Genomic DNA, 25,621 nt, shown 5'->3' on the forward strand with positions numbered 1-25,621 from the left:
TATTGCCTCCAAAATTCCTCTGTTCACTTTTGTCTTTTGAATTGGCTTTCAAATCATGTAAATTACATATTAATTCTTCAAATTATTCTTGGAAACTCCCTGTGTCTTTTTTTTTTTAAGAAAAAAGAAAGAAAAGCATTGCTTAATTAATTGGTGAGTAATTCAATAAGTTTCGCTAGATCTCCATGCTTTTGTAGATTAGTTAACTCCTCAAATTAATATATAGCAAAGTAATATGTTTCCCCTCTATACAAAACTTGAAGCTAAAGACAGTAGGGTAGGAAATAAAACCAATTCTAATTCTATTTTAAGCTCGTATAGCCATATTAAATGTTACTATTTGAATATTACGAAGATCGGAAAGAAACATACTTATGGGATTTGGACTGTAGTTAATTGCTATGCAGTCCTTAATTTAGAATTATTTGAATGCATTTCCCTTGCTAAAGCGGGTAGAAACTTCCACTTTCTTTCTTGCACCAAATAATAACAATTAATTAATAATAATAAACATAATTGCTATAGGTCCCATACTCTTTTGGATTATTCACATCAAAGGACAATTTCTTGTCGCTGGTCCATTGTGTTATCACTCACGCAATTACTCCATTATGTTCTCATCATTTCAGCAGACTACATTCCAGTTTCATATTGTTTTCTGATGACTTGGTAAACATCTTCTTATTTCCAAACCTTTTCTCCAACTTCACTCGTCACCGTTTCTCATTTCACCAATTCACCCTCAGGACTGAAAGAAGAGATACAGAGCCCACCAATTCACCAAAGAGGCAGAAGATATAGAGAGCCCGAAATCATTTGAAGCAAACTTCTTTTGTCTGCTACCGTAAGTTTCATTTTGCTTCGATTTCACTGCAATTTTAGTTTTCAATTTTTGCAACTGCTTGGCATTTTGTTAAACTCGTATCATATGGTCTTAGCAAAATATTGTTCTTTACTATTATTGTTATTATTATTAATGTTCTTTTATAAACTCTACAATTAGTTTCCAGTTTGCTTTCAAGTTTGCAAGTGAAGGTTTGAGGTTGAGAATGAGGAGATATAACAATTTTAGTTGGAAGATTGGCGTTAAAATTAAAATATTTTGCCAACTTATTTTAGTTGATTGTCTATTAATTTTTCAATTTTTAGAAAAAAAGGAAATTTTCGTTTCCTTTTCCTTTTCAAAATTCATCTTCTTATTAGTTAATTTTCATGAAAAGGAAAAAGAAAAGCAAAGGATTTCATTTTGAAAATCAATAAATCAAACAGAAAAAAAAAAAGAAAAGAAATATTGTAGAGATCATTCCTTGCTACTTTCGTTCATAACCAAACAAGATGAGGGATTTAACATTTCCAAAGTAATTTGCTTTTCTTTTCTTTGATTTCCTTTTCCTTGCTAAATTCGGAGAACAAATTGGGCCTTATTGCTAGGAATCTCCCCCCCCCCCCCCCCCCCCGGTCTTAAGGTCATGCTATGGTTATGTTAACGCGCTCATTAGTATAAATCCTGAATCAAGTGGAGTTGAAATTGATGAAAACGTGTTTGATTTTCAAACCCTGGATCCCATGCCCATAAGATTTTCAGAAAAAAGGATAATTTTGAGTTTATATGAAGATTGATTTGACATCTAAAAATATAAAGGCCTCCATTTCTAGATCACTGGTCAAATTATAAACTTCAAAACATGTGATGCCATATTCCATAGGGTTAATTACATTTACCTCCCCTGAGGTTTGACCATATTACCAATTAATCTCTGTAATTTGTCCAAATAACGGTCTCACTCTTTGAATGATCAAACATTTAACAAAAACCCCCCTTAATGCCGAAAATGCCCTTTTTGAGGCCATATTGCATTAAAAAAAGAACATATTTTTATTTATTAACTTTCAAGTAATCCAAAAAAATCATCAAAGAGTTTTTGCTTATTATTTTATAAAAATCATATCTTTGCTTCCATAAATAGTTTTGAATCAATAATTATTTTAAATCTTAAAAATGAATATTAAAAATTAGATAAATTGAAAGAAAAATAAAAAAAGAAGCAATTATTTTAAATCCTCAAGTATGGTTCGAATTTGTGGTTCAAGGCATGTTGCGGAGAGCACAAGGCATGTTTTCCTCAATTTGAACCATACCTCAGGAATTAAAATAATTTCTTCTTTTTTTATTTTTCTTTCAATTTATCTAGTTTTTAATATTCATTTTTAAGATTTAAAATAATTATTGATTCAAAACTATTTATGGAAGCAAAGATATGTTTTTTATAAAATAATAAGCAAAAACTTTTTTCTATTTTTTTGGATTGCTTCAGGGTTAATAAAATAAAAATATGTTCTTTTTTTAATGCAACATGGCCTCAATAAGGGCATTTTCGGCATTAAGGGGGTTTTTGTTAAATGTTTGATCAGTCAAAGGGTGAGACCGTTATTTGGACAAATTACAGGGATTGATTGGTAATATGGTCAAACCTCAGGGGAGGTAAATGTAATTAACCCTATTCCATAATCAACTTTTTTTTTTTTAAATATATATAATCAATCTAAGATAGTCATGAGATGGTGTCCTCTATTTTCAATGGTACCTTAAAACTTCAAGTTTTTATAGCACTCTCTTTAATATTTTGGATGCACCGTGGAAGAATTCTTTCGACAATTTATCTTACAAGGCTACAATTCTCTCAAGGCAAACCAAAGTTTGGTGTTTTGAATACCATGAAGAATCTGCCGCTTTTGGCAAAAAAAAAAAAAAAAAAGAATACCATGAAGCAAAATAAATAAAAGTTCAGAAAGTACTTTTTCTGGTATACTAGTATGTCAAACAAATAAATGATGGTTGTGATCTTCCTGTTTTAGTTGCTGTATTATTATTATTTTTTTTTGGGTATCAATTTCTATGTTTTATCATACAGTTAAATGGGATAATTGTTGAGGTATAGGATACGAATTTAGCTGAAGCCCTGAGATTGAACCATAGAACCTATTTCCTATTTCTGCTTTAATAAAAATTACAATAGAACTAAACAAAAATAATAGTAATGGTAACCGATTATTTCTGAAGAAAGAAAGCTAAAGTTTCCTATAGTTTTTTGCAATCCTATTATACTTCAAATGACTGAAGCAAGGAGAGCGGATCATCCCCAAGTCTAAAAATTTATGTTATTTGTCCCCGAAATTCTAAAAGATTTTCATGGGAATAGGGGATGACTTTAAAAATCTTTCTAATGTCCAGTCGAATGGACGGTAACTGATCAAGTGGACGTGAAATGGAGGGTTAAAAAAATCTTTAAAAACAAAAAGTAAAACTTGGCCTACAAAATATTTAGAAACTTTCACATTGACCCCAAATTACAGGTCTTGGATTCTTATCCTGGCCTGACCGGGCAAGACCTCCTGATCAGGTACAATGAAACTCCCCGTAGTCAACAGCAGAATTTTTAGTCTTTGGCTGCTTTCACACGAATGCTCATGCAAATGGAGAGGCTCACAAAGCCAAAGGTTTATGAGACTTTCACATTCTTTTCAACATTTGAAACACTTTCTGAAACTTTTAGATCAAACGTGTATAATTTGATAAAATACATATCAAACGTGTATAATTTGATAAAAATACATAATAAAAGCGTGCAAGGAGTTTTTCGGAATGCACATCCGGTCATGAAACCAGAATAACATGTTTTACAACCTTTATTTTACTTTCGCCCCAAAATTTTGCAAATTTTTTTCCCATTTCTTGAGATAGTAAACTTTTGAATAATCACCTCACAGGACAATTTCTTGTCTCTTGTCAGTCTGTCTTGTCCATTTTCTGATCAGCACCAAATTGAATCGATGTCGGTTAATTTCATCACCAACTACCATTACTTTTCTTTTTCTTCTTCTTCTTTTTTGTTTCTGTTTTCCATTTGTTGGTTTGTAAAATTCGTCCACCAAGTCTGTCTTTCTATCAAGTTGCTTGCTTCATTTTAACTTTTCTTTTCAACGGCGAAATGCACTGGTAACCCTCTTTGCAGCAAATATATTGACAAACAATAAGCATCAACATATCTAATTTGATGTAAAACTAATCAGTAGAATTATTTGTGTAAAACAAGAAATTCTTGCAAAATAGAATCTAAAGAAAGAATTAAAGGAGAAAATATACTCTTTGTTTGCTTTCTAACTAATTCCAACTTACATTTAAACTATAATTTCATACGCTGCTGTCTGTGTAAATAGATAAATATATATTTAAAAGATTAAAAAAAAAATCGCTTCGGCATAAGCATGATTGATCTTCACTTGCATTCCTCAAGTAATTGAGGGAAGCTTATCATAATAATATAATAGATGTGAGCATTTTGAATTAGAGTCACTGTCATATAAAATTCAATTTCTACTTTCGTAGAGCTGCAGATTAATCACATCAAAGGACAACTTATTGCTCCCTGGTTAATTCGTCTATTCCCACCATCAAAAGGGTGCAGTGCAGTGATTAGCCACACTTTTGATTCCTGGTCCACGTATTGCTCAGTTTCCACTATCTTCTTTCAGAGTACATTCTAATTTCTGTATGTTGTGTGGGACAACAACGAACTTTGAGCACAGAGTCTACACCAAAAGGAGTCGACAGGTGAAGCTTCATCCAGTACTGGACTGACTGCTAAGTACTAAGCCCGATATCATTTGACCGTAAGCTTCATTTTTCTTTAATTTCTTTTTCATTATCAAAATTTGCAAATTCTATTGAATTCTGTTAAAATTCGTCAAATAGGGCAATTACAATCACTATTTTTAGCAAAAGATGGAAATTTATTACGATCATTGATAAAGTTTTACAAGAGGAAAACCTCAATTAAATCAAGATCTAATATTGAACTAAGGGTTAAAAATAAAAAAGTCATTATCTAATATTGAACTAAGGGTTAAAAATAAAAAAGGCATTTGTGGTTAAGTGAACATACAAGAAAGTCCCAGTAGTTTCGAAACATATAATCCGACATCTCATGATTTGAATTAAACTAAAAATGTAATGCAAATCGTTAAAACTAGCGTGTCAAATGCACACGAGCTTGTTTTGCAATTAATAGTACCTGAAAATAGTTTTTTATAATCAATTTTTAGTTGATATACCTATTTTGTTCCATACAAAAAAGCATCCTATGGTTAACCAACTTAAAGAAAAAAAAATCCTCTGTAATTTCAAAACATACAAACTGGATTTGATTTGAAACTTTCAGAAAATATATTGAAAAGGGAGTAAAGTTTCATGAGAGAAATCAACTACCAATCTTATGCACACTACTTTTGAGGTATGGTAAAAGTTTTCAATTTGGAATTTTGCTATTATAATATTATCTTAGAGGTTTTTTTAAAAAAATTTTAAGTAAGAATTTTAATACTTTTTCTTTGTATAAAGTGAAGAAAAATTTTGCAAAATAGTTGCTTATATCTGTCTCATACTCTCGAGTGGGCAATAGAACTAGATCCTATAATACCTACCGGTACAAAATTTGTGAATGTTCACAAAAATAGCGAAAGTAAAAATTGTTAAGGTCAAAAAGGCCATCAAAATGACTATTGTACTTTACGTGTGCAATGAATGATTGTGGGTTTTTTTTTTTTTTTTGTGATCATCATGTTATCCCATATACAGATATTAACCAAATCAGAACAACTATTTTATGTGTGAAAGGGATGAAAATTATATTTTTTGAAACCATAGGGGACTTTCCTATAAGTTGGCTTAACCACAAGAGGATTTTTTTGCATTTTGTCCTTATATATATTTGGATATTTTTGTCATTTTATTTACTCATGTTAGTTTTAATGATTTTCATTGCTTTTCCAATTTGGTTCAAACCATAAGATGTCAATTGTACATTTTGAAACTATTGAGAGCTTTCCTATAAATTTGTTTGACCATAGATGGCCCTTTTGCTTTTTACCCTTGAACTAATGAGCAAATTTCCGATTATACTTAGTCCAATCTTCTTGAGCGTGGAGTGGTGTTTTTTTTTTTTTTTTTTTTTTTAAAGTGTAAGCGGGAGGACTCGAACCCGAGACCTCTTGCTTACACTCCCTCCTCCGTACCAACCAACCCAACCCTCCCCCGAGCGTGGCATGGTTATGTTGAATAGCATATACTTTAGATGAATTGGAGTTGAAATTGATGTAATGATTTTTGGACTTATATTGTATCCGCTTTAAATCTGTATCCACTTTAAATTTATTTTTCAAACTCTTGATTTTTGGAATATATTGAATTTTGATTCACGTGAGAAACATGTTTTTCTCGGGTGATATGATGACTGTTGTTGGACTTATACATGATTGCAAAAAGTTAAAACCGATAATTATGATAATCACAAAAGGGGGGGGGGGGGGGGGGGGGGGGGGGAATTACCATTATATTTTTCAGCAATTCTCCCCTATCTTCTATTTTTTCACAAGTTTTGTGCTGACCATTTTCATTTTTTAAACGTTTCAATTGGGATTTAGTTCATTTAATAGGTTTTATACAGAGTTTAAAATTCATAAAAAATCTATAACAATAAAGAAAATATAAAAATATAAAAAAGGAATATGTGAAAGGAAAAAAATTCCCTAATTGTTTTGTTTTCTTTTTTTTTTTTGTCTGAAAGTTCATTTGATTTAGATAGAGACTCAAATGCTATCCTATGCTTATGTATTAATTGGACAAAAATAATCGTCAAAAGGTACTAGGGGCGGCCAATAGGGGCAGCCCCCCAGCCCCAACCCAAAACCCCCAACTTTTGCCTAATCTCCTTTAACCCCTAAACAGTTTGCCTCCCCTTCACTTAAACTTTTTGCCTTCGGAAAAATATGAACTTGTCTATATATATTTAGAATGTTACTAAATCAGTTGATCTACAAATTTTAATTTTCTATTAAATGCTTTATATTACATATTATTTTCTTAGAATTTTGTTTATTGTCTCCAAATATATCCCATTATTAAACATGTATTACAATTTTGTAACTAATTGGCTCTTTCATTTAGTACTTTAAAGTAAAACTCTGGGATATGCTCATATTGATAGATTTTTTCCCTAATGTAGGGTGGTAAGAAAGCAAATATAGAAACATGAGCTACAATATAAATTTAACATACTAATACATTTTTTAATTCAATACTGGGTATACAAGTTGAATCTGAATTTATTGGTGTTCTTATAATTATCTTCATAGCGAAGAACTTGTTGTTAGACAACTTTGGATTAGAAGATTTTGTATTAAATTGCAAGTAGATATCAAGTTCGAATCATTAAACCAAAGAAATGGAAAAGAAATTTAATTTATAGGTCCAATACTATTCTGGATTTTTAGAATTTTTTAGAATTTGATTTTTTGCTTTTCTTTCTTTTTTGGCATTAAATGGACTGATAATTGGAGCAAAGTCATGAAGCAAAGGTTGAGTACAATCATTGAGAATTTCTAAATGGATGAATCAGTGTCTACTTTCTTTCCAACCTGCATTTCACTTTCTTAAGCGGTTAGAAACTTCGACTTTCTTTCTTGCACCCAAGAAAGAAAGAATACACACAGATAGATAGATATATATATATATATATATATATATATATATATATATATATCCCATACTATTCTGGATTACTCACATCAAAGGACAATTTCTTGTTGCTGGTCCTTCTATTTATTACCCACGCAATTGCTCCATTATCTTCTCATCATTTCAGATTACATTCTAATTTCATATTGTTTTCTGATGACTTTCTTTGATCACAGACTCTATCCCAATCCTTTTCTCCAACTTCACTCGGCACCATTTCTCATTTCGCTACACCATTCAACAAAGGAGCAGATGAGATAGAGAAGCTTTCATCAACTTCTGGACTGACTTGTGAGCCCGAAATCATTCGAAGCAAAACTTGTTTTGTCTGCTACCGTAAGTTTCATTTTGCTTCGACATCATTGCATTTTTAATTTTCAATTTTTTCAATTTCATGGCATTTTGTTAAATTCGTGTTATATGGTCTCTTAGCAAAATATTATTGTTCTTTATTATTACTGTTATTATTATTAATATTCTTTTATAGACTCTGCAATTAGTTTCCAGTTTCCATTCAAGTTTGCAAGTGAAGGTTTGAGGTTGAGAATGAGGTGATCTAAACAATTTTAGTTCAAAGTTTGGCGTCAATATTAAAATATTTTTCCAACTTATTTTAATTGATTGTCTGTCAAGTTTTTAATTTTTGAAAAGAAAAAAAAAGAGATTTTTGTTTCCATTTCCTTTTCAAAATTCGTCTTCTTATTAGTTAATTTTCATAATAAAAAAAGAAAAAGAAAAGCAAAGGATTTTCTTTTCAAAATCTACAAACCAAACAGGGGAAAAAAACAACTTTTGGTTTGAATTCTAAAACTATAAAGATCTTCCGTTTCCAAATCACTGCTCAAATTATAAATTTCAAAAAATGTGACGCCATATTCCATAATAAAATGTCCTCTATTTTCAATGGTACCTTAAATTTCAAGTCTTTATAGCACTCTCCTTAATATTTTGGATGCACCTTGGAACAGTATTCTTTGTACAATTTATCATACAAGGCTGGAATTCTCTCAAAGCTAACCAAAGTTTGGTGTTTTGAATTCCATGAAACAGAATAAATTAAAGTTCAGAAAGTACTTTTTTTTCATGCACTTTTTCTGGTATACTAGTAAGAATTGGGTTGAGTTTGACAAACATATACATGGTTGTGATTAGAAGTGGCAAAATGGATTCATATCCACCAATCCATCCATATAAACCAACCTTAAATGGATTTGGATGATTCATATAAATTCAATGGTTTTAAATGGATAATCATTTAAATCCAATTATGTTGGTGGATTTAAATGGATTATCCTTCTTATCCATATACATCCATTTAATTTAAAAAATAGAAAACACATTTATAAAAATGTGAGATAAAATCTTGTGGGACCATCTATTCTTTTCTTCATAACTTCCTCATATGTCAAATTAATTTTGTGAGACCACCTATTCTTTCCTTCATAACTTCCTCACATGCCAAGTTACCAATAACATTAATTGCATTTTATTTGCTTCTTGTTCCTAGACTTCTTCCATCCTTTTCAAAATTATATTTTAGTCTCTACTCTTGTTTTTTTTTAATTAAACTCTCATGTAGTAATGATTGCAAACATTTATATTATTAAGTAAAGAAAAAGCGAGAATGCATCATGCAGTGTCAAAATAGTTTTTATTTTTTTAATTCTTTTATTTATAAAAAGAATTTTTCTAACGAGTGTCCCCGCAACGTTGGTTAAAATACATAAATGACACCTTTTTTTTTTCCAAATCCTCATACTTGCAATCCCTCTCCCCTTATCACCCAACCCAACTATCCAAAAAAAAAAAAGACACCTAATTTACTAAGTAATTTAAGGTAGCTTGTAATCAATGGTATAATAAGGAGTTTCATACATTTTTAGGTACTACGTGCACATGTGATGAAAATATTTTACTTGTCAAATAACATAAGATTTCTTATTAGAACTCCACTTTTATTCAAGACATCACTCTTGAATAGGAGTGCAAAAAATTGGAAACGTAAACTTCTTTTCGCTGTAAAGCCGTATTCAATTCATTCAAAAGTTATAAAAATATAGCCAAGTTCTTAATTGTTCATTACTTTACAAAATGATACCTAAAGTAATGACGAAAGGTTAAATTGACCACAACAGTTAAATTTTCTTGGAACCAAACTAATTTTATGAAGAACTGAAATAAAGTAGTAGTACAAGCATTTGTTATTACCAAAAGGTTTTAGGTGATTTAAGGATAGAACTTTGGGAATCTGTATTTTTTGGAAAAAAAAACATTTGGATCTTAAATTTAGGATTTGGGAGAGTAAATGGATAAATGGATGGATCATGGTTTATACTATCTATTTAAATGACATCCATTTAGATCCATTTATTAAATGGTTTTAATTGGATTGGATCAATTTAATCCACTATCCATTTAACTAAAACCATTTATCAACCATATATCCATTTTGCCACTTCTAGTTGTGATCTTCCTATTCTAATTGCTGTATTTTTTTGTATTAATTTCTATGTTTTCTCATAGAGTTAATGGGATAATTGTTGAGGTGTAGGATACGAATTTAGCTGAAGTTCTGAGATTGAACCGTAGACCCTATTTCCTATTACTGCTTAAAATTTTCTATAGTTTTCTGCAATCCTATTAACTTCAAATGACGCAAGCAGGGGCAGAGGACCGTTGCCCCCCAAGTCTAAAAATTTATGTTATTTGTCCCTGAAATTTAGAATGATTTCAAATGAGTTAAGTTAATTATAAGTAAAACTTCGCCCTGCAAAAAAAAATTAAAATTAAAAACTTTCACTTTGACCCAAATTACAGGTCTCTGCGGTACAGTGCTCTAAAGTAAGTTTTGTCACTGCTTCAAATGTGCTTTCTCAAACTGCTCTTTGTTATAGAAAGCGTCCATTTTTGTTCAGTCTTTCCAAAAAAAAGTTGCCTTTATCCTTTTTCTTTTGGGTGAAATGGGGCTGAATAAGTGAATAGTAAATAGTTCGGGTCACAATGCTTCTTTGTCTCTCCATTCGTGAAATCTCTTTGGACTAAAAATACATCTAACTTGAGAACGTTCCCACTAAAATTTATATGAACATTTTAGGCTAATATGAACAAGTCAGTGAAGCACTTACAATCTCCTCAACGTAATGAGATTTTTTTTCCTTCTTTTTATCAGAAAAAGGAAATTTACTAGCATTAACCACAATCTGTAAAAAGAATAAATTAAAAGCAAAACGTAATCATGAAACTACTTGAACTCAATGTCATTACATCAATTAGAAAAATAGAAATTGAATTAGATTCTTAGGAAAAGCACCTCAAAATCATTTTTTCTATTTTATCAAAAAACAGAAATCCCATAATAGGTTAATTGCGTAGTCAATTTTATTTCGAGACAATCCCCAAAATTGTGTTCTGGCATATGGGCATTTTTGGTATTATTTATTTCTGTATCCAAGCCTTCTGTACTCTCTCTCTCTTAGACATTTATCTCTTTAAATAAATTTGATCTTTTTCAATGTATGTATTGAATGACTTAACTTACCATGGTTTTAATCATTACGTTTGAATTTATTGACTTTGCTAAAAAATAAATATTTTCTCATAAGAAAATGGATCAATGCATTTTTTTTTTTGCATTTAAATGAAAATGAATATGTAGCTTTGTATAGTTCTATGTGTATAAGCATTGCATAAGTTAAATTACTATCTCATGAAAAAAAAGGTCAATTGTTTGTCTGTATTGCAGTATTCAGTCAATACTACCACATCAAAATAAACGGATGTATAAAATTTTTTTCAAAATTTGCATAGTATTTGAACATTTAGAATATACGAATTTTTCTAAACAGATGTGCAAGAGCATTGTTGATATTCTTATCTGAAATTATGCTCGCCTTGCACAGATATACAACTAATCAAGCAAAAAAAGAAAAAGAAAAAGTGCCAATGCGCTAAAATACCAATGACAGTGAATTCATTTTGGTATTCTTTTGACTGTATATATGAGCATTATCTTAATTTTTCAATTTCATTTAGTATCTCTAAAACATGTATTAGTTCATCCCACATTCAGTGAAATTGTGAAGTAGAAACTTCCTGCGAAGTGCAAACTAAGCCAGCTAAACTTCTCTCACTCATTACTTTTCAACTATTTCAATTTGAATCTTCAAGGTACTTGTGTGTTCTATCCATTCTGAGGTCACAAGATTAAGCCTCCAACTGCATTAAGAAGCCTGCGTTATTTGTGGGGCTGTTTTTTCTTTCTTGTTTCAGGCTGCAAGCATTTTGCTTTCCCGACCTGTGCCTAGGAGATATGGCTGACGTTGCTTTAGCTATGGGAAGCTCTGTCCTCTCGGCTTTCCTTCAAGTTGTATTTGATAGGATGGCTACAAAAGAGTTTTTGAATCTATTTCGGGGAAGAGAGAATGACGGAGAACTCCTCGAGAAACTCAAACTGAACTTACAAATAGTTGGAGATGTGCTTGATGATGCAGAGAACAAGCAAACAAGCAGCCTAGCTGTCAAAGGATGGCTAAATAAGCTTCATGACACTATCTACGAGGCAGATGACTTGCTTGATGAGATCAACACTGAGGCACTACGACTGAAGGTTGAAGCTAAATGCCATAACTCGACCAGTCAGGTAAGTGCTTTGAATTACAGCTCATCTTTCAGTAATGATTTCCTTGGGAAGATGATGCCACAGATAGAAAAAATGGTTGCTAGATTGGATTGGTTCATACAACAAATTAACCCTATGGGTTTGCGAGTTATTGAACCAAAAAGGCAATCCTGTCGAACTCCTTCAACTTCTTTGGTTGATGAGGCCACAGTGTATGGTAGAGATGCTGATAAGGAGAAGATAATTAAAATGTTGCTATCTGAGAGTGCAAATGGAGTCAATTTCACTGTGATTTCTGTAGTGGGACTTGGGGGAATTGGTAAGACCACTCTTGCTCAATTGATTTACAAAGATAACAGGGTGCAAAATCACTTTCCTACAAAAGCATGGGTTTGCATATCAGAAGATTATGATGCTGCCAGGATAACGAAAGAACTTCTTGGGGAGCTCGGTATTCCATTTTCTGATATGGGCGAGAATTTGAATTCCCTTCAAATGAAGTTACAATTGGGGCTAACTCAGAAAAAGTTTCTTCTCGTTTTAGATGATTTTTGGAATCGGGACTACAGTGACTGGGATAGATTCAAGGTGCTATTCACAGGTGCAATGCAAGGAAGTAAGATCATTGTAACTACACGTGATGAGAAAATTGCATTAATGATGTGTAAAAAAGAGTCAATTTATTCCTTGGATTTGATAGCAGAGGAAGATTGCTGCTCCTTATTTGAAAAGCATGCCTTTGAAAATATAGATGGAGATCAAAGACTAGAACTTGAAGATATAGGAAAGAAAATTGTGAAGAAGTGTGCAAGGTTGCCTTTGGCTGTGAAAACAGTTGCAGGTCTCTTGCGTTCAAAAACAACGGCTGAAGAGTGGGAAGATATTTTAGTAAGTGAAGTATGGACTCAAACAGACAATGAAGATGACATCTTGCCAGCGTTGAGATTGAGCTACAGTCATCTTCCATCTCGTCTTAAGAGGTGCTTTGCATGTTGTGCTGTATTTCATAAGGATTTCCAGTTTAAAAAAGAGGAAATAATTCATTTATGGCAAGCTAATGATCTTTTGGAGCCTCCAGGAGAAAACAGGGGAATTGAACAAATCGGTGAAGAGTACTTACGTGAGTTGAGGTTGAGGTCCTTACTTGAGCAGTCAACTAACGGTTTGTTTTCGATGCACGACCTTGTCAATGACTTGGCCATAGCTGTTTCTAGAAGGTACTGTTACAGGCTGGAAGATAATGACCCGGAACATGGTAAAATAGGCAGCATAAGTTACTTTTCATACCATCCTAGTAGTTTTCATGACACATTTCATAAATTTGAACTCTTGAGGGAGACCAAGAACTTGAGAACATTTTTACCATTAAGTAAACGACGTGGCGGAAAAGGATTGAGCCACAAATTTTTGCATGAAATGTTGCCCAAATTCAGGTCCTTAAGGTTTCTGTCGTTGTTGTTCTATAAAATCCATAAGTTGCCCGACTCAATTAGTGATTTGAAACACCTTCGTTTGCTGAATCTCTCTTCTACTCCTTTGGAAACCCTACCAGAGTGTATCTGCGCCTTATATAACCTCCAAACATTGTTGTTGTCAGATTGTGAGAAACTGGAAGAGTTGCCGGTAAGTTTGGCGAAGTTAATTAACTTGTCTTACCTGGATATTAGTGGAACTCCGTTGAAAAAAATGCCACTGTATATGAGTAGACTGAGAAACCTTCGAGTTTTGACTAATTTTATAGTAGGCAAGGACAGCGGTTCAATGATTGAGGAGTTGGGCAAATTTCCTAAGCTTCGTGGTAGGCTCTTCATTTCAAAGCTGGAAAATGTTTGTAGTGGTAGGGATGCATCGATGGCGAATCTAAAGGGCAAGAAACACCTTGACGAGTTAACTTTGGAGTGGAATGGTGCTATCAATGATTCGCAAGCTGTGAGAGATGTGCTTGATAATTTACAACCTCATTCAAGCATAAAGCATCTCAAGATCATAGGGTATGGCGGGACAACATTTCCAGATTGGCTAGGCAACTCTTCGTTAAGCCATTTGGAATCGTTGAGTCTTTCTAATTGTGAAAATTGTTTTTCCTTGCCTGCACTTGGGCAGCTAGAGTCCTTGCAATCACTTGAAATTTTTGGGATGGATCATATATCAGATTTGGCGGAGGATTTTTATGGAGACATCAGTGCAACCAAACCATTCCCATCTCTGAAAAAGTTGAGAATCGAGAAGTTGCCAGAGTGGGAGAGATGGTACATACCAGAAGGTGAAGTCTTCAATAGACTCAAAAAACTCAGTATAATTGACTGTCCCAAACTAATTGGAGAGCTTCCCCAACAACTTGCATCGCTGCAAAGCCTTGAGATATCTGGGTGCGACAATCTTGTGTGTCCCAGTGGTCGATTGAGCATCTTCAATGAAGAGATTCGACAAAAGTTTTCATCTCTCCGTGAATTGAAGATTTCAGCGCTAAAAAATTTGACGGAGTTGCCCCTACAGCTCAACCAATTATTCCGACTTACGGTTGATGATTGTGGGTCTCTCTTACCCTCGCACGTGAGTAGACTGCCTGCTTCACTTTATTCACTTGAGTACAAGGGATGCTGCAATTTGGAATTGGAGAGTTCAAGCGGGGAGGATGGTGGCGCCTTGGAGCGCTTGATATTAGAAAATTGTGACACTGTCAAAGTCAAAGTCGAGTGGCTTGCCTCGTTTCCCATGCTAAAACGTGTTCAATTTTATAAATGCAAGAGTGTTGAGATGCTCTCAGTTCCTGCTGCACCTGCACCTGGGATTGGGAATCAGAGTGGCATGACAACAACTACTACAACTAGTAGTACTAGCAGTGTGATGGCGTCACTTCAACACTTACACATCTCGGGCTGCGATGATCTTATGTCTTTTCGAGCCCCCAGTCTAACGGAGCTTTATATCCTGGATTGCGAGAAGCTCACGTCACTGCCGCAACGGATGGAATCCCTCCTCCCATCTCTTCGATATCTGTATTTAGGCAATTGTCCAGAAATTGAGTGCTTCCCGGAAGGGGGTTTGCCCTCCACCCTACAAGCCCTTAAAATCTTCGGTTGCAAGAAGCTCGTGAGTCGCAGGAGAGAGTGGGGTTTGGAGAAACTCCCCTCTCTCACGGAATCGGTCATTAGCGGTCCCTGTGATGAAGTAGAGTCGTTTCCAGAGGAGGACTGGCTGTTGCCTTGCACGCTTCAATATCTCCACTTGAACTACCTTCAGAATCTGAAAGTGCTAAACTATTCGGCTCTTCGACACCTCACCTCTCTTCAAAATCTAGGCTTCAATGATTGCCCACGACTCCAGTCCCTACCAGAAGAGGGACTGCCGGCCTCCCTCACTGAACTACGTTTCTCCAAATGCCCGCTGCTGAAACCAAGGTTAGAATGGGAGAAAGGACAAGACTGGCCCAAGGTTGCCCACATCCCCTGCGTAAAAGTCGATGGGCAGCTAATTCCTTGACGATGACGCTGGTTACTGGTGAGGACTTGCCTCCCACAGTTACAAGACCCTCATCATCATCGATTCATATAATTAAGTTACTTCTTTATTTTTCAATTTTTTTCTTCATATTTTTTATTCTCTCATAATACTCTGAAGCCTCGAAAGGCAAAATCACAACTAATTAATGCATCTTTTGTTGTGATTGCAGTGCGAATTGCCTGTTGTGTATAACTAGGATGTGTTGAATGTTGTGTACAACTAGGATGTGTTGAAAGGACAGTTGAGGTAATGGCCATTACTGATGCAACAATCTCATAATATATTACTTTCTAGCTATAGATTTCACCATTGTATTTCTTTTTCAATTTTTTTTTTAAAATAAGAGTCCATGCTTTGGTACATTTCTGCTCTGTAGATTCCAATCAAGTAGGCCACCAACTCAGGCAGACAAATGCTTTCCTCGGTAACTGTGCAACTGCTGATGAAGAAAAAAAACCTTCAATTTTCTATAAGGTATCTACGATTATTAGACTCTTCTTAAACTCGCTAAGTGTTTTCTGTGATTTCTTTGATGCACTCAATAATTTCCTGTTTGAAGCTATGACCTCATTTTGCCTGAGTTGTTAATGTGTTCGTTTTACAATCCTTTAATTCTGCTTTGAAGTATAATAAAAGACAATTTGCTTCTTCTAAGGAGCATTTATGAAGTGCTCTAATCTTTTCAAAATTTGATGCAGGAATTGCTCTCTTCCAGTCCTCGAAGGTTGCTTTCATCTTTAGCCATTGAAGATTGGGGCTAGTGACCTCCCTTTTTATGCTAGAGACCAAGAACTAACTAATTGCTGACATTATGTTTGGAGTAGAGAAGAAGAAGATTGGCGCAAGGTAGCACATATTTCAAGGATGTCAACAATAAACTTATTTTATGATCAGCTATGCACTTTCAATTTAAATTATTTTTTTCTTTTTTTCTACATAATGTAATTTGTTGGTATTTCAGTATGCTTGCTCGACATCAAGATCTATGCTTTCTCTATGCTACAGACATGGGAACTTTTAAAAATGTTTGAACACTACAAAGTACAATGTAATGCAAATATATTGCAAGTTCTAGTCAACTCTAATTAGGGGAACTGTTACACACCCTGTCTATATGAGTATTTTTTCCTGACGAGATCATTGAATTTTTTCTTTTCTATTTTTTGGGAATTCCTAAATTTCTTAATTTCTTTCTGCGCCATTATGCAACAGCAGGACATTTTTCCTAAGATGTCCTGAAGTTAAATGCTTCCATCTGATTATGCCTTCTTTAAATTATTTTTGTGCTTTCTTTTATCTTTTATGTACAATTTGAGGTTTACTATTTAATTGAACAATTTTTGTTGCTAATATGCAGGTAACCTCTACATATCTTTTAGCTTCCTCGATTTTCCATGCAGCAAATAGACCACTCTGGAAACCATCAACCTGAACATCACAAGCTGAAATCTGTCATGCGTGCATGTTTATTGGGGCTCAACCACACGCTCTTATCATTCCTCACGTTAAGGCTTGGATTCCAGATCCAGAATTGTCATGGCCCCTTCTAAATATAGTCTAGACTTGGGTGCTTTATGTTGGTTGGGGATGCTAAGCACCAGTTTAGAATTTAGAGTAGAGGGAATATCAAAGGCACCATTGCTATCTAGACATTATTTGTTTTCTGATTCTAAATAGATGAAGATTTCAGTAAATTGATTTTCAGATTGCAAGATGGGGTAACAAGAAAGAAAAAAAAGGATCAAATGGCAGGAATGCATATTTGTGTTTCTTGATCTCAGTCTTATCTACTCCTTGTGTTTGTCGGAGTACTATGTAAGTTTTGAGCGACACATGATCCTTCTGCACAAAGAGGGTATGAACTTTAGATGAGTACCTTTCTTCTTTTGCCACTAATCAGCAATCATTCTTATGATAGTTTCTTGAGAATGCTAAAACAATTAAACTTCAGTTGACTTACTTTAGCCCTTGGTAATTAGAAAAAGAAAGTAAGTAATGCATACCAAAATCTAATTTTTCTGGATGTAGAAAGACCTAGTTGAAGTGGGTTCTTGGATGCCTTTTTCCTTCATAAGCCTTTTCCTGCATGAGAACAAATGACTACACTCTGCCTCTGTGGTTTGCATTTGCATTTTCTTTTTTCTTACCATTTCTGGTATAGCTTGTTTAATAATTTATATGCTGCATGATCGATCTTTAGTCCTCTGCTCCACCTTACTGATGTTTTCATATATACCATATCCAACAAGATATTCTAGGTATGTTGTACTTTGTGCTGGTTGTAAATATTTGCATGCCACCTTATAGAGCTTGATAAATTGAAAAAATTTTCTGTATTCAAGCACTCTTCTTGAATAAAGGATTGGTACTCAAAGATGAATTTTTTTGACTGATGTCATAGCAATCCTTATTGAGTTCTGCATTAATCTTATGTCTTTTGCAGAGGGAGGATTTCCAGCCCCCTATCTATAGTAGATTACTCTCATCAAGTGCCTCCTGCCAAAAAGGATAAATCCCTCCTCCCACCTCTTTGATATCTGAAACTAGACAAATAGTGCTTCCTAGAAGGTCGTTTGCCTTCTAGCCTACATTATCTTGAGATCACCTATTGCAAAGAGCTCATGAGTTACCGGAGGGAGTGGGGTTTGGAGAAGTTGCCTCTCACACACTTGAGCATTGGTGGTAGCTTTGTAGAGTTGTGCAGGAGGACTGTCGCCTTGCTTGAATCTCTTGGATTATGGATCCTTAAGAATCTGAACATGCTAAACTATTCAGGTCTTTGACACCTTACTATTTTCTTTAAAAGCTAACAATCATGACCTGTACTCCACTCCAATCCCTACTAGAAGAGGGACTTCCAACCTCCCTGGAAATCTTTGACTGCCCATTGCTGAAACCAAAGTTGGAATGGGAGAAATGATAAGACTGGCCCGAGATTAGAGACATCCCTACACAGTAGTTGATCAAGAATTAATCCCTTCACAAAAACGCTAGAAGTGTGAGGGATCCCACAGTTACTAGACCTCCATCATCTCTTTGGATTAAGGTACCCTATATTTTTTTAACACTTTTAATCTTTGAGTGTTTTCAACTTCTTTCGCATATTGGCTAGCTCTGTTTGATTGTTTGGTATAGTACAGTAGGATTTCTGTGTTGTGATTAAATAGAGGGCTAAAGTCTTTGGCCTTTCTTCTCCACGTTTGTTCAATTGATATATGCTGATGGAGGAAGGAAACCTTCAATATGTTGTTAACCATCTATGATTGTTAGACTGTTCTTAAACTTGCTAAAAGTTTTCTATGTGCATGCTTTGCAATTTTCTGTTTACTTTCTAAGCTATAATAGGAAATAATTTTCATCTTTTTAGGAGCAGTCCTGGCTTCTTTAATTTGATCCTGATCTGTTGTATCTGTGAGGAATAGGATTGCACTCTCCCATCTAGGGAATACAGCTCGTTATTGCTTTCAGCTTCAGCCATTGCCAGAAGAGGGTCTACCTACCTGCTTTTTATGGCAGAAATAAAAAACTGCCCACATTGATGACACTACAGGGTAGAAGATGATTGGTGCAATATAGCTGACAATTCATGGATGCCAATGATGTATTTATTCTGTGATCAGTTATGCACTCACAATTTCTCTGAAGGTAAATTATTTTCCTTTTTGCACGTTGCAATTCATTGACTTTTCATTATGTTCCCCTGACAATTCTTAGGAGCATAAAGATTTGTGCTTTCACTTATATGGCAATTGTGGTGCAGTCTTGAAATTGTTTTGAACAGATAGCACACAGTTCAGTAAAATGCAATCCGCAAGTTATAGTAAACTCAACTTAGGAATTGTTACTCATTTGTACTCTATGAGTATTTGTTCCTGTTGACATCATTGTAATATTATTTTATTCCTATTAACTCCATTTGAACTGCTGCACCATTGTTAATCTTCATGAGCTATTTAATCCTTTTACCTGTGATGAATTTTAGTTGAAGTTCTTTAGAATAGAAAAAGGACTTCTTTCTGGCATGTAACCTGCTTAAACCATGGGATGTATCAATTGGATCAAGCTTAGTTACACAAGTGAAAATGTCTATTAAGGTTTTCTTATTACTGGTTGAAAAGTGACGCTTCAATGTCGTGACTCTTGGAGAACTTGGTCATTTGATCTCAGGTTTTATAGATGTTGACAGTTGTTTCATATCCAGATTTGGCTAGCTTCTTTTGACCTTAAGTTGAGAGGATACTTGGTAAGACCCATATTATCACCATCATATTTTTTGGTCATTGATACCTTAGTACTTAGTAGCGTGTATTTTGTCATTTTGAATTTCTTATGTATGTTTCCAGAATGTCTGTAGCATATAAAGTCAATAGAATCTTCAAGTCACCTTAGGTATGTTCAGTTATCTGCTCCTTTCTAGCTCTTTGCACCAAGCTTTCTTCAAAATATTCATTTGCTTTTATATATAATAAGACGTTAAACAAGACCAAAAAGATGAAATGGGGAAGAAAACTGCGGAAATGAATGGAGGAAATGATAAATTGAAGGGATATGGCACAGCCTAGCAGCACCTTTGTATTGAACACAAACTGTCATGGGTTCCAGTAGAGTCATCCTTTTCCTGTTTGTCTTGGAAGACATAATTCATTTTTGAGTACTTTGTACATGCAAGATGTATTGGGGTACAAAAAAAATCCTTTTCTTTATGGTTTTATCTCTGTCATAAAAATTGCTCTTAGATTAGAATGTTGCATACCACTAAGGTTGTCAATTCCTGTATGTCCTTCATTCTCTTTCTGCATAAATATGCCATGCAGAACATCTCCGGACATTTCTCCAAGCTAAATACTTCCATGCCTTGTACTCTTCTTTTAAACATTTGCAGTGCTTTCTTTTGCAGCTCCCATTCTTAATTTTAGGTTTTCTGGTAAATTAAAAATTTTTGCTGGTAAGATGTTGGTTTCCTTCAAATATTTTTGGCTTCCTTGGTTTATCATTATCCCTTGCATTAAGGTAATATTTCTTGCTATGGATTTGGCATGGTCCTTTCTAAATATGGTCCAGGCTTGTGTACTCTTTGTTGGTTCCAATGGTATTTTACCCTTTTGACTTGGTAGCATTAGGCGTGTAAAAGGCTCCTTGCTGGATATTTGTTTGTGTTTGATCCTAAATAGATGAAGAGTTCATAAAATTAATTTGAAGAGAGAGTAGTAAGGGGTGCAAAAAGAAAATGAGCAGAAAATCAGTGATGGATATTTGTGTTGATGACAGTTATAACTTAATTTCATTCTTATCTACACCTTGTATTCGTGTGATTGCCGTGCAAATTTCAACTTTCCAAGATCCTTCTACACACAGACTGTATAAACGTTGGATGAGTACCTTTTTGACACTAACCGTCAACAGTTCATATAATAGTTACTTGAGAGTCCCAAAACATAAAATTTCAGGTCACTTGTTTTAGCCCTCGATAATAATAAACTGAAGGAAGCAATACATACTGAAGAATCAATTTTTCTGAAAGAGGAAAAGACAACTAATTTGAAGTGGTTTCTGCTATCTTTTCCCCTTGTATGCTTTTCCTCATGGAGTATAATTGACTGCATTCTCTCTCTGGTATACCTTGTTTAGTTATGTATTTGCTGCATAATCCATCTCTAATGCTCTGCTCCACTTCTACTAATATTTTCATATTTACCCTACGCAACAAGATATTCTAGGTATGTTGCAGTTTGTGTTCATTGTAAATATTTTCATATATCCTTGTAGACCTTCGATAAATTGGAATGAATTTCTGTAATTCAAGCACTTTTCTTGAAACAACAGCTGGTATTTAAAGAGGGCATTCCCTGACCAGTAACCCGTTATTGCCTTTCCTCCTCTTCCTCTTCCCACTTTCGACACAGGAAATAGACAAAAATTTGAAAGTCAAATCATTGTTGTATTTGATAATTATTTCCAAAATTTTGGACTGATTTTTTAGTGCCTCTTTTCAGAAGTACATATTGCAAGGGATTCAATTTGCTGCTTGGAAAGATGCAATCCCTTCTCGTGCATTAATGTTCAAAAGTGTGGCAGCATCCTGTAGCTGAGAGCTTTTGTAGCTCAGTGTTGCCTCCAGACTACAAACATATCCTTTTGATGGTGGATATCCTGAATTTCCCCTCTCGTTGGGAATGCAAGATTAGTGGCACCGTGGAAGAAGAGTCACTTTCAAAATATTGGCTGCTGTCTTGCACACTGCACAGGTACAATCTTTCACTTGGAGCAGCACAAGAGCTGAAGAACAACGACCTACAAGCATCATCAACACTACACAGATCTTGAAGAGATGGAAATAGCTGACTGCTCTCAGCACTAGTTGCTACAAAAAGAGTGGTTGGCAACTTCCATTCTTCCATTATGCATGTAAAATGTGGTATTCATTGCTCAAATCACTATGTAAGGGCAGAATGGGAGGGGGAAGACTGGCCCCAAGGTTTCTAATGTAAACTTCATAGCTTTAGATAGTGAACTAATTCGACATAGAATCTTGCTTATCACTTGATCGACCCTGAGGGTCTAAAGGTACCTTCCTCTGTCAGATTCATTTTCTTGGAACGCTCTAATGCCTAAAATCACAGGAGTGTCATTTCCTGTGCATATGATCCCAGCTTCCTGCTGAAAATCTTCTCAACTTACTCTTTAGTTCTTGTTTTTCTTTTGGAATTTTTCTCCTTGTTCAAGGCCAACCTTGCAGAACATCTGATTGTCTACTCCAATGATGTTATTGCAAGAGTGCAAGCCACATCATAGTTCCTGCCTTGCATTTGCAAATTCTGGAATTTTTCAACTTTTGAGATGATATTCCTTTTCCTTATTCGATGCATTCTTCCATAGTCGCTTTTTACATTGGATCGTAGACAAACGTTTCCTTTCTCTTTGCAATTAAAAATAGGGGCACATGTTGTAAGTCCTTTGCATTTATTATTTGATTTCAAGTTTAGTTTCTGAATAATCCTGGTATATTTTTGTTTCAATCACATCACTGAAGTGAATTTGGAAGTATTAACATGATTATCATGACTATCGCTATCACACCCACTAAGAAAAGGAAATTAGTGTTAAGGAACAAAACGAAGAGGAGATTGTGAAAATGCAAAAGGAAAATTAAGACTCCAATATTTACTTTTAAGCAAAAATGTGGCTTTATTGTCATGCTTTGAATTGAATGATTGACATTTCTGCAACTAATGCAATGCCTCTGAGGGCAGCGGCGAGTACCATGACTGCTTCATATCAGGTGAAGAGAGGGTGGTGGTAGGCTTAGTAGGGCTCGAGGCAGCTATTTCTGCTGTGTAAATTTACGTTTTGAAAGGTTTCTGATTTTGGCAAGTACGAGAAGTTGGAAATTTTCTAGAGGATTGTGTGGATATTGATTTGGATAACTTTTACTTTAACTAAACTATTATGGTTAAATTGAAAGTAGCCGTAGAACATTTAATATTTTAGTAGCAGTAGTTCCTCTGTAATGGGTGGGGAGCAAAAAGAAAGGATCATTGCACGCAAACAAACTACAGCCTTCAAAATTGAGCTTTCTTGGATTCTTTAAACATAGCAAAAGATATGCTCATCAACAGTGACGCTAGTTCGTTCTTAATACACAGCCAAATGGTTGGCTGTGCGTTATTCTACTCATGCTTTTTGGAACTCTGTTAACTCAAATTTCAAGCTGAGTGTGTGCCTTCTGTATATGGTGATCAACTAACGGCTTTAAATACAGATATATGTTTTTCGTTTGATGCTTGCCACAAGCAATCTGCTTTTGTAGTTGGATTTGTGTGGTTCTTGGATGAACATTAATGCTGTCTACTTCTCAGTGAGTAAGATGAATTGTTCCTTCTTTCAGTGGCTTCATTCTCAAAACGATTCAATTTCGGAATCACATTTAGAGACTGGATTTATTGCATTTCTTTAACTTACGGTAACATAATAATTTTATGATGCAAACACTTGTTCTCTTTCTGAAGCATGATGTCTCAGACATGCTGAGCTTTCCTGTACTTCAATCAATGTCTCTTTTATGGTGAATGTCTGTGCTATAGCTAAGAATAAGAATAATTTACTCTTTGTGATGTATGAACGTCTGTCCTGATTAAAAATATCTGTATTACCTCTTGAACCCCTTCAAGGTACAACTCGAAATTTTTTGTCATGGAAATGAAGCTTGTGTTCTGTATAACCAGCTAAAAAGGTCCAACACTATTCTGGTTAATCTCCTGGAACTCCAACACTATTCTGGCTAGCCTTTGTGGACCTGTGGTCAGCCTAAAAGTTCACAACTAGTTTAAAGCTCGTAGAAGTCGAAGTTGCATCCTCGATTTTTAGCATTATAGTACTCTTAGATTTACATAACTAGTAAATACTATACTTACTTTGCACGTGATTATAATATTCTAAAATATATTACTCTTTAAATAATAAGATTTTTTTGTAAAATTTTGATCATCAATATGATAATTTAGTATTTTTATGTTATTTATTTTCTTTAACAAATTATTTTTAAAAATTTGATTAAATAGAAAGAGAAAGAAAGCATTCCAATTAGTTAACATGTCCCTTAGGATTAAAATTTGAATTCATGAACCAAAGATTTTTTTATTTATAGCTTCAACTCTAACACATCAAATATTGATAATATCATGATTTACCAAACTTATTGTATATTAGTGATTTTATTACATATAAAACTACAATTGTTTCAATTTTTTTTATAAACCACAATCATTACGTATGAATTGAGTATAAACAAATTATTGAATTCTTTTTATTGCTATTTTTGACAATAATGGAGTATAATGATTCATGACAATTGAAATTTCATAGATAGAGATAGTTGGATTTTTCCATTTTCCTTTGCTTTTATTCATACTTTTTAGCATAATCCAATGCAAAGAAAAAGCAACAAGTATACTTTTTCACACGAACACAATTTTTTTGGTTTCAGCATCATTGTTTTTGATGATCATGGAATCGGAATGCAAATTGTGGCTAATTAACAGTTTTAATCTTAATTTTTAGTATATTGGAGTGTTTTATTTTTCAATTGCCAGCTTTTAATACATAACCACTATCATTATTGTCAATTATTGGAATGCACTAAATCTATCTATTTACAATTGTCACCATAAATGAAATTCATAACCGCTACCATTATTCACTAATATTGTAATACAATATATATATATATATATATATATATATATATATGTGTGTGTGTGTGTAATCATTAGAAACCAAGGGTATTTTGGGCATCACAAAAAAAAGGATATCATTCTTCATTTTAAGTTTACTCTTATTATCATTCTTGTTTTATCATTAGACATGGTTTTTGCATGGCTTGATGGATGGACTTGGTTTACTCAAAGCAATACAAATAAATTACTACTATATTATTGCCAATAACAATATGTTTGCCTTCCCTTGGATTTCAATCACTTGAATTGGGATTTCAATTATTTAGAAATCGTCTTTGTTATCATTTGAATTGTGTTTCCAACTTCTTGATTCATTTGCTATTCACTTTATATCATCTTATAAATAGTTTTTAGTTTTTCTTATTTTGAGGTATTGATATTAAACATAATAATAACTTGTATGGTGCTACTTTGGATTTTCATTTTTCCAATTCAATATTGTTATTTCAATTATAAATGTTCCATTACTTTTTGCATATTGAAATCCATTCGGAACAACATGAAAAAATTTTTCCCTTTTGAATTGGATGTGTACAACTCATGTAATTCATCCGAGTAATGTTTCTCAAATAATTTCACTGTTTATAACCTTAAGGAGATGTTTCTTTCTAAATCAATATGGTATGAAGCAATTTAGTGATCTTAATAATCAACCACTCTGTTCTTCTAAGCCACCCACAATTAATATTAGAT

General features: G+C 33.9%; 1 protein-coding gene across 14 annotated transcripts; it reads left to right on the forward strand.

The window, feature by feature from the left end:
* The first annotated feature begins 565 nt into the window (after positions 1 to 565).
* LOC113732403 (putative disease resistance RPP13-like protein 1) lies at positions 566 to 22,359 on the forward strand. Of its 14 annotated transcripts, none has more exons than XM_072080364.1 (11): positions 566 to 669; positions 747 to 844; positions 4,388 to 4,671; positions 7,750 to 7,909; positions 11,843 to 15,692; positions 15,865 to 15,941; positions 16,072 to 16,169; positions 16,394 to 16,541; positions 18,139 to 18,741; positions 19,118 to 19,340; positions 21,689 to 22,359. In XM_072080364.1, the coding sequence occupies exon 5, from the start codon at positions 11,883 to 11,885 to the stop codon at positions 15,672 to 15,674; it is 3,792 nt and encodes a 1,263-aa protein (XP_071936465.1). In that variant the 5' UTR covers positions 566 to 669; positions 747 to 844; positions 4,388 to 4,671; positions 7,750 to 7,909; positions 11,843 to 11,882; the 3' UTR covers positions 15,675 to 15,692; positions 15,865 to 15,941; positions 16,072 to 16,169; positions 16,394 to 16,541; positions 18,139 to 18,741; positions 19,118 to 19,340; positions 21,689 to 22,359. The 14 variants fall into 14 exon arrangements, with proteins under 14 accessions (XP_071936465.1, XP_071936468.1, XP_071936474.1 ...); XM_072080367.1 differs by adding an exon at positions 17,401 to 17,550 and having other exon boundaries at positions 610 to 844; XM_072080373.1 differs by adding an exon at positions 19,863 to 19,938 and having other exon boundaries at positions 610 to 844; positions 19,063 to 19,340.
* The last annotated feature ends 3,262 nt before the right edge of the window (positions 22,360 to 25,621 follow it).

This window comes from Coffea arabica, chromosome 2e (genome assembly GCF_036785885.1).
Source record: "Coffea arabica cultivar ET-39 chromosome 2e, Coffea Arabica ET-39 HiFi, whole genome shotgun sequence".
NCBI lineage: Eukaryota > Viridiplantae > Streptophyta > Magnoliopsida > Gentianales > Rubiaceae > Coffea > Coffea arabica.